Here is a 9,009-nt window from a genome sequence, read left to right on the forward strand (position 1 = left end):
GCACCCTCTCGGCCCTTTCTGGAACCGGTTTGAGACCTCTGGTCTACAGCTTTTCAGATAGAGATTTGCAATCATTTGCTTTGAATAAAATGTGAAGAATTAGCAATCACAAGAAACTGACTTATAAATGATTAAATATATACAGAATGTACAGAATCTTTATTTTCAGTGATTTTAGAACAAACTCCTGAATTTAAGCACGCTGTGCTGCTGAAATATTTTTTTTCATACACAAACACACCGTGCCAGGAATAAATGATCATTTAGAAAAGGTGGTGAGTGAACAAACCATTCAGCAGCTTATATCGTCCTCGTCAGCACTGCTGCTGTCAGCTGACAGCTTCATCCTCTTTTTGTCACGTTCAGCTGGAACATACACGGTTTGGAGCCACACATTATTTTTTACCATGGCTTCCTTTCATCAGAAACTTCCTCATCTTCTTCAAAAACAATCGATATGTCACTTAAATCTTCGTTATAATCATGCACTATGCCTTCGCTGTCCATGTCTGCCGTGTTGGTAAACAGAGTGGCACTGCGAGACATCTACTCGAATGACGTCACATCTGTCGCAGCGAAAAAGTAGGTCAACTCAGAGGCAGTAAATTCAAATTCTCTGATGAGTAACGAAACGTCTAAATACTTGTTCAGTGTAATTTTATGGTAAATAAAAAAACAACATGTGGAAAAAGCTTTTTTATTCTTCAAGAATATGTAAAAACGTCATAGCGTGGCAGGGACATTATAAGCAAGCCTTTATAACACTACACTTGTACCATGAAAGGTCTCTATCTTTCAGTCTCTCTGCACGCAACTATGCAGCACAAGGCGAGCAGCTTGTGTCCAGCTGTACATCTGGACACGTGAGTGCCACTTGCTTTTACATGTACCGTTTTGAGAACGGAGTGCATTTTTCACAATCCCCAAAAAACAAAAAAGTGGGCAGGAGTGGACTGTGAGAGGAAGAAAAATAGGAAGAAAAATAGCGGCGAGGCTACATACATGGCAGTAAACGACCGTATGCAACTGTAAGCAAGACTAGGAATGCAACCATACACACTCACACACCAGGCTGAGCCTTTTGGGGATGCTCCTTTTATACCCAGTCATGAGAGTCACAGTTAGTGTCCTCAGTTCCCAAACGCTTATTGAGTGTTGTTAGAAGGAAAGGTGATGTAACACAGTGGTAAACATACCACTGTCCCAGCTTGTTAGAAACGTGTTGCAGGCATCCATTTCAAAATGAGCAAATATTTGCACAAAAACAATAACGTTTATCAGTTTGAACATTAAATATCTTGTCTTTGTGGTGCATTCAATTGAATATAGGTTGAAGAGGATTTGAAAATCATTGTATTCTGTTTTTATTTACATTTTACACAATCATTGGAATTGGGGTTGTAAATAAAGAAAAAGCAATTATAAGAACATCGTAGCAAAAAAGAGACTGCATATAAAAATTGGATATTTCAGTGGCAGTGGATATTGCACATAAATATTGCACTCATTTCAAGTGTGGCAAGTGACATGGCTATTTGGTTCCAGTGGCATTCATCGCTCTAACGGCAGTTGGGTAGAAACTGTTTTCAGTCTGTTTGTTCTTGCTTGGCTGTAGGTTGCTTATTCACAACAAAATTTATGTAGTATGTTGTCAAAGTAATTTAAAAAAGTCAGCTTAAACACCATGACTTCAAATTACCACTGCTCCTGTCGTGGTTCATGCTTCTGGTGCTTAATTTATGATATCTGGGTTTATATTTCTAGTGTCCTGTGTACTGTATTCTTGTGTAGTGTTATATTTGTCATGTCCCGGCCGTTTCCAGGCTTCAGCCCATATGGCCCTTCTTCATTTAGTTCTGTTCCTTTGGCATCAGCCTCGTTTTGTTAATTACCTTTTTCTTCATGTGGGGTTTTTTTTTCCATGTTCTGATTTTTGCTTTGTCACTTTCTTCCTTTGTTACTTTTCACCTCAGTTATGTTTTAGTCTTGTTTTGTTATTGCCTCTTTTCACGTTTATTCAATGTTCTCATTGCTTTGTCACTTTCTTTCTTTGTTACTTTACAGCTATGTTTTAGTTCCATTCTAGTTTATCACAGTCTGTTTTTATGTTTCAGCATTTAGTGTTGTTTGCTTATGTTACTGTTCTCTCTTCTGTTAAGTATTTGGGTATTTCTGGTTTTGGTTTTCAGTTTTGTTTTCTTGTAGTTCTTCTGTCTGTTCTAGTAGGTTTATTGTATTTTCCCATGATTCACTTATCACGTTCTGTATGCTTTTCAGTTTTGATCAAGTTAGGGTGGTGTTCATGGTTTTCTTTGTACTATCTCTTATTGTCATGTTTGTATCTGATCACCTTTCTCTTGCTCCTGCTTGTCAGTCTCTCATTGTTTCCACAGTCTTTTCCGGATCACTGCACTCTCAGTTCCGCACCTGCACTTTGTCCTCTCAGTCAGCCACGCCCCTTCATCTGTCATTCTCTTGCCCATTTGTCACGCCCTTCTGCATCATTGGCCTCTTAGCTGTCACCTGACCACGCCCCCCTTTCCAGGCCTTTCCTCCTCCACGTGCACCTCATTTCCTGATTAACACCTGTCCCTATTTAACCTGCGTCTGTTCACTTCTTCCCCGCTCGTTCGTTGATTCCCTCACTACCAGCCTCTTGTTTCGTTCTTGTTTTGCCAAGCCTTGTTTTTGGACTCTGTTTTGTGTTCTGGATCCTGTTTTTTGCCTCTGCTCTGACATACCTGTTTGCTCTGTTTTGACCTTGCTTGTTCTTTGGACCACGTCTTTAGCTTAATCCTTGTCAAGTACTTTTGCTCCGTGGACTGCCTTGCTGTTAACGATCCCAAGCCTGAATAAACCACCCTTTAAGTATATTTCCTTTTGTCGAGCCTGCATTTGTGTCCTGCCCTCGTCCAGTCCTGACAGAACGAACGAGCCAGACATGGACGCAGCAGGCTCGAATCCGGTCGCCAGGAATCAAGACGCTGATACAATCAAGAGGATTTTTGATGACCTTCAATTTTTTTTTATTTGTTTTCGTGACTGTTTCTCTCCAAAAGAGAAATTTGATTATCTTGAGCAGGCATGGGAAATCGTGGAAGCCAATGAATGGCTTTATGAACGCTTCCCTGATCTGCAAGACCTGGACACGATTTTTTCTGGCACTAACTTCCTGACTGGATAAAACATCCAGAGGCCCACCCGTGTTCACAGCCCCTGCCTGTCGATGAACGCTGAATGGAGCGATTGTGATGACGATGACGAAGACAATTCGTCGAGTCAGAGCAGTTTGTAGTACAGGACTCGGTAAACGTATTGTTCAAGGTACAGGACTTGTTTATGAATACCATGACAATCTGAGTCCACAGAACCGACGTCGCGTTCTGTCGGACCTTGATCAGCTGTTACAAGCCGAGCCTGACGTGGTTCGCTCCTTTCCTGACCTTGAGAACATAAAGGCTCAGTTTAAGCAGGGCCTTCTTCCGCCATGTATCGAAGATCCGATAGAGTTCATGTTTGAATCAGACATCACCGCAGCCTGTTCGACCGCACCACGGCACATAACGATATCAGCGACGCCTGGTGTGCATCAGGAAAAGAACCGGCTGCACCTGCAAAACCGAAGACACCGGACCACGACCACGCTCAACACCCATGCAAGCCCCTTCACGAGCACCACCTAAGTCCGCACCACGAACGACTCACGTGGCTTCCACACGCTCGCTTCGGACCGAAGCGGAGCCGGCCTCCTCATGCCCGACTTCCCAACGTCTCCGGGCCACGACAACGGCTGTTCTCAGCCTTCCTCCTGTTCCAGCTCCTCGACAGCCCTGCGCGCCTGTGCCACCGAAGACCGTGTGCTTCGCACCTGCAGCTGCTCCAGTCTCCACGCCAGCGGCACCAGCGACGCTTCCAGCCGGCCCGGTCTCCATGCGCACTGCACCAGCGACTGGAGCGATCTCCGCACCTGCGGCACCTCCCGCCGAACCAGTCTCTGTGCGCATCACTCCAGCGGTTGCTCCAGACTCCACGCCAGCTGCACCAGCGGCTACTCCAGTCTCCATGCCAGCGGCACCAGCGACGCTTCCAGCCGGCCCGGTCTCCATGTGCACTGCACCAGCGACTGGAGCGATCTCCGCACCTGCGGCACCTCCCGCCGAACCAGTCTCTGTGCGCATCACTCCAGCGGTTGCTCCAGACTCCACGCCAGCTGCACCAGCGGCTGCTCCAGTCTCCACGCCAGCGGCACCTGCGACGCTTCCAGCCAGCCCGGTCTCCATGCGCAATGCGCCAGCGACTGGAGCAATCTCCGCACCTGCGGCTCCAGCGACTGCTCCAGGCTCCACGCCCACGGCTGCATTGGACTTTGCGCGCACCGCGCCAGCACCTGTTCCAGCGCACGCCGCACCACAACCAGTCTCAAGGCCAGACGGTGCGTCGTTCGCACGCATGCCGTCGGAACCTTCCCCTCCTGCGCCTCCTCATCCTGCTCCAGCTTCACTGCCGGCACAGAAGATGACGATCGAGGACGCAAACCTGGAGATGGTTAGTGACATTTTGCTTGAACTGTATTTGTTGCGGGTCTATTTTGTACTCACGTTGTTTACCTCTGTGCTTTGTTGGTTCAAAGCCCCACGCCTACTCCTGGGGGGACCATGTCTGACCTTGCCACAGTTTCAGAGCGTCATGACCTGGCTGTTGGGTAAAAGTATTTTGTTCTTAGGGGTCTCCCCAGGGGGCGGTTGTGGGTTCATGGAAACATTTTCCATCTCACGCCTGTTAAAATTCTCTCTCACGTCTCCAAGTACTTCTGGCCATGCCAATTATCCACAGACTTTGATTAACCTTCTCGTGCAATACATTCGCACCCTGAGCAAATACAGGGTTTTCTGGTTGGTACTTGTGTTGGTCTGGTTTTGTTTGTTTTCTGTCTGCACTTTTGCTCGTTTATGGGGATTTTTTGCTTTTTTGGGGTTTTGTTCAAGAACTTTTTTTACTGTATGAGGGCTCTTTTCTGTCTTGTTTTTGTCATTGTTGTAAGGTAGTGTGTATGCACCTAAATGTCTTGTGTTACAGTACCTGGAATGTGAACGCCCTCTGTTTTGCGTGTGGCTTAGCTCTACTCCCTTTTGCCCAGTGGCTTCTACGCACGGTGGGACTCCTCCTGAGGAGGTTGTTTTCTGTACACCACTGCTTTGGAGCTATTCGTCCTAAACCTGGCCCCGATTGTTCTTTGGGAACCACTCTAGGGGCTGGTTTGTCCCAAGGCCGAGTTCCTGATGTCTCCACGCCCGTTTCTCCACGGGTCCACTCCCCTGACCTCATGGTAACTCACGACCCGGGGTGTGTCACGTGCCCAGGCCCTTTGTTGAGCCGTATTGTCGCCCCTGGGGGCCTCTTTCCTGCCTTGGCTATGCCCAGTTTTGGGTCCCTCGACCGCCTGCCCGGGTATTGTTATTCCACGTTTCCTCTGCCTGTTTTGCTGGGGTCTGTTGTCAGACATCCCTGGGGTTTTGTTTTTTTCGGCCCTCTTGTGGCTCTCTCTCTCTCGTCTGCCCTCCGTCCTGTTCCCCCTGCCGCCCTCCCGGTGTCGGGTTCCTGCGGGTGCCCGGGGGCACCCGCTTGGGGGAGGGGTACTGTCATGTCCCGGCCGTTTCCAGGCTTCAGCCCATATGGCCCTTCTTCATTTAGTTCTGTTCCTTTGGCATCAGCCTCGTTTTGTTAATTACCTTTTTCTTCATGTGGGGTTTTTTTTCCATGTTCTGATTTTTGCTTTGTCACTTTCTTCCTTTGTTACTTTTCACCTCAGTTATGTTTTAGTCTTGTTTTGTTATTGCCTCTTTCTTCACGTTTATTCAATGTTCTCATATGCTTTGTCACTTTCTTTCTTTGTTACTTTACAGCTATGTTTTAGTTCCATTCTAGTTTATTCACAGTCTGTTTTTATGTTTCAGCATTTAGTGTTGTTTGCTTATGTTACTGTTCTCTCTTCTGTTAAGTATTTGGGTATTTCTGGTTTTGGTTTTCAGTTTTGTTTTCTTGTAGTTCTTCTGTCTGTTCTAAGTAGGTTTATTGTATTATTCCCATGATTCACTTATCACGTTCTTGTATGCTTTTCAGTTTTGATCAAGTTAGGGTGGTGTTCATGGTTTTCTTTGTACTATCTCTTATTGTCATGTTTGTATCTGATCACCTTTCTCTTGCTCCTGCTTGTCAGTCTCTCATTGTTTCCACAGTCTTTTCCGGATCACTGCACTCTCAGTTCCGCACCTGCACTTTGTCCTCTCAGTCAGCCACGCCCCTTCATCTGTCATTCTCTTGCCCATTTGTCACCGCCCTTCTGCATCATTGGCCTCTTAGCTGTCACCTGACCACGCTCCCCTTTCCAGGCCTTTCCTCCTCCACGTGCACCTCATTTCCTGATTAACACCTGTCCCTATTTAACCTGTCTGTTCACTTCTTCCCCGCTCGTTCGTTGATTCCCACGTACCAGCCTCTTGTTCGTTCTTGTTTTGCCAAGCCTTGTTTTTGGACTCTGTTTTGTGTTCTGGATCCTGTTTTTTGCCTCTGCTCTGACATACCTGTTTGCTCCTGTTTTGACCTTGCTTGTTCTTTGGACCACGTCTTTAGCTTAATCCTTGTCAAGTATTTTTGCTCCATGGACTGCCTTGCTGTTAACGATCCCAAGCCTGAATAAACCACCCTTTAAGTATATTTCCTTTTGTCGAGCCTGCATTTGTGTCCTGCCCTCGTCCAGTCCTGACAATATTATCTGGCATTCCTCATCCATGTTAATTAGTCAAGTTTTCCTGTTTATTATTTCACTCATCACTCACTCATCTTCAACCGGGTCGTGCGAAAGTACACTGTACGTTCAGGAACACGGCGTTGGCCAGTCGCTGTATTTTACAACCTGATTGACATTGCAGCACTGAATGCACATCTGTTTTTTATATACTTGGGTTCTGTCTTTAGAGTTACTTCTTACAAATGTAACTGAAACTATTTATTAACGTTTTTTATGTAAAAAAAAAAAAAAAATCTTGACCAAACAATTACCAAAAATATACAGTAGTGTTCAGAATAATAGTAGTGCTATGTGACTAAAAAGATTAATCCAGGTTTTGAGTATATTTCTTATTGTTACATGGGAAACAAGGTACCAGTAGATTCTCGCAAATCCAACAAGACCAAGCATTCATGATATGCACACTCTTAAGGCTATGAAATTGGGATATTAGTAAAAAAAAAGTAGAAAAGGGGGTGTTCACAATAATAGTAGTGTGACATTCAGTCAGTGAGTTTGTCAATTTTGTGGAACAAACAGGTGTGAATCAGGTGTCCCCTATTTAAGGATGAAGCCAGCACCTGTTGAACATGCTTTCTCTTTGAAAGCCTGAGGAAAATGGGACGTTCAAGACATTGTTCAGAAGAACAGCGTAGTTTGATTAAAAAGTTGATTGGAGAGGGGAAAACTTATACGCAGGTGCAAAAAATTATAGGCTGTTCATCTACAATGATCTCCAATGCTTTAAAATGAACAAAAAACCAGAGACGTGTGGAAGAAAACAGAAAACAACCATCAAAATGATAGAAGAATAACCAGAATGGCAAAGGCTCACCCATTGATCAGCTCCAGGATGATCAAAGACAGTCTGGAGTTACCTGTAAGTGCTGTGACAGTTAGAAGACGCCTGTGTGAAGCTCATTTATTTGCAAGAATCCCCCTCAAAGTCCCTCTGTTAAATAAAAGACGTGCAGAAGAGGTTACAATTTGCCAAAGAACACATCAACTGGCCTAAAGAGAAATGGAGGAATATTTTGTGGACTGATGAGAGTAAAATTGTTCTTTTTGGGTCCAAGGGCCACAGACAGTTTGTGAGACAACCCCCAAACTCTGAATTCAAACCACAGTTCACAGTTCACAGTGAAGCATGGTGGTGCAAGCATCATGATATGGGCATGTTTCTCCTACTATGGTGTTGGACCTATATGTCACATACCAGGTATCATGGATCAGTTTGGATATGTCAAAATACTTGAAGAGGTCATGTTGCCTTATGCTGAAGAGGACATGCCCTTGAAATGGGTGTTTCAACAAGACAATGACCCCAAGCACACTAGTAAACCAGCAAAATCTTGGTTCCAAACAATCAAAATTAATGTTTTGGAGTGGCCTGCCCAGTCCCCGGACCTAAATCCACTTGAGAACTTGTGGGACATCAAAAAAGCTGTTTTGAAGCAAAACCAAGAAATGTGAATGAATTGTGGAATGTTGTTAAAGAATCTTGGAGTGGAATAACAGCTGAAAGGTGTCACAAATTGGTGACTCCATGCCTCGCAGATGTGAAGAAATCATGAAAAACTGTGGTTAAATACTAGTTTAGTGATTCACAGGATTGCTAAAAAAGCAGTTTGAACATAATAGTTTTGAGTTGTAGCGTCAACAGCAGATGCTACTATTATTGTGAACACCCCCTTTTCTACTTTTTTTTTTTTTTTTTTTTACTAATAGCCCAATTTCATAGCCTTAAGAGTGTGCATATCATGAATGCTTGGTCTTGTTGGATTTGTGAGAATCTACTGAATCTACTGACACCTTGTTTCCCATGTAACCGGGGACAGAGTTAGCCTATTTTTAGGGGTGCTCAAGCACCCCTAAATATATTTTAAGCACCCCTAAATATATATATATATTATATATATATAATATATATATATATATATATATATATATATATATTAGGGTTCTACCTAGCGCAAACTTGCATTACGGCCCGTTATGCTATAATTTTGGACGTTACGATTTTCAATACAGCGTCTGTAATCAACCGTTTCTGCAGCGCGACTCCAGTTTGAACCGTGAATCGAAGCAATGCTTCAATTCAATGGCCTCGTGGCTGTTGTGTGGGCCGCTGAAGAGGAGGTACTAGCTGGCCCATCACCAGATGGCGCCCTGCCATGCACTGGCCTGTTTGGCCCTTTTTGGTACCACCAGGTCATCAGCTG

The 9,009-nt window shown here is 44.7% G+C and overlaps 1 protein-coding gene across 1 annotated transcript; it reads left to right on the forward strand.

The window, feature by feature from the left end:
* Positions 1-3,639: 3,639 nt before the first annotated feature.
* LOC117506096 (predicted GPI-anchored protein 58) lies at positions 3,640-5,090 on the forward strand. The gene is made up of 2 exons (XM_034165610.1): positions 3,640-4,702; positions 5,077-5,090. The coding sequence occupies exons 1-2, from the start codon at positions 3,655-3,657 to the stop codon at positions 5,088-5,090; spliced, it is 1,062 nt and encodes a 353-aa protein (XP_034021501.1). The 5' UTR covers positions 3,640-3,654.
* The last annotated feature ends 3,919 nt before the right edge of the window (positions 5,091-9,009 follow it).

Source organism: Thalassophryne amazonica, unplaced genomic scaffold (genome assembly GCF_902500255.1).
Source record: "Thalassophryne amazonica unplaced genomic scaffold, fThaAma1.1, whole genome shotgun sequence".
NCBI lineage: Eukaryota > Metazoa > Chordata > Actinopteri > Batrachoidiformes > Batrachoididae > Thalassophryne > Thalassophryne amazonica.

What these genes read in the sequence shown, in the direction of transcription:
- LOC117506096 (XM_034165610.1), top strand. Translation starts at nt 3,655, where the DNA reads ATGCAAGCCCCTTCACGAGCACCACCTAAGTCCGCACCACGAACGACT.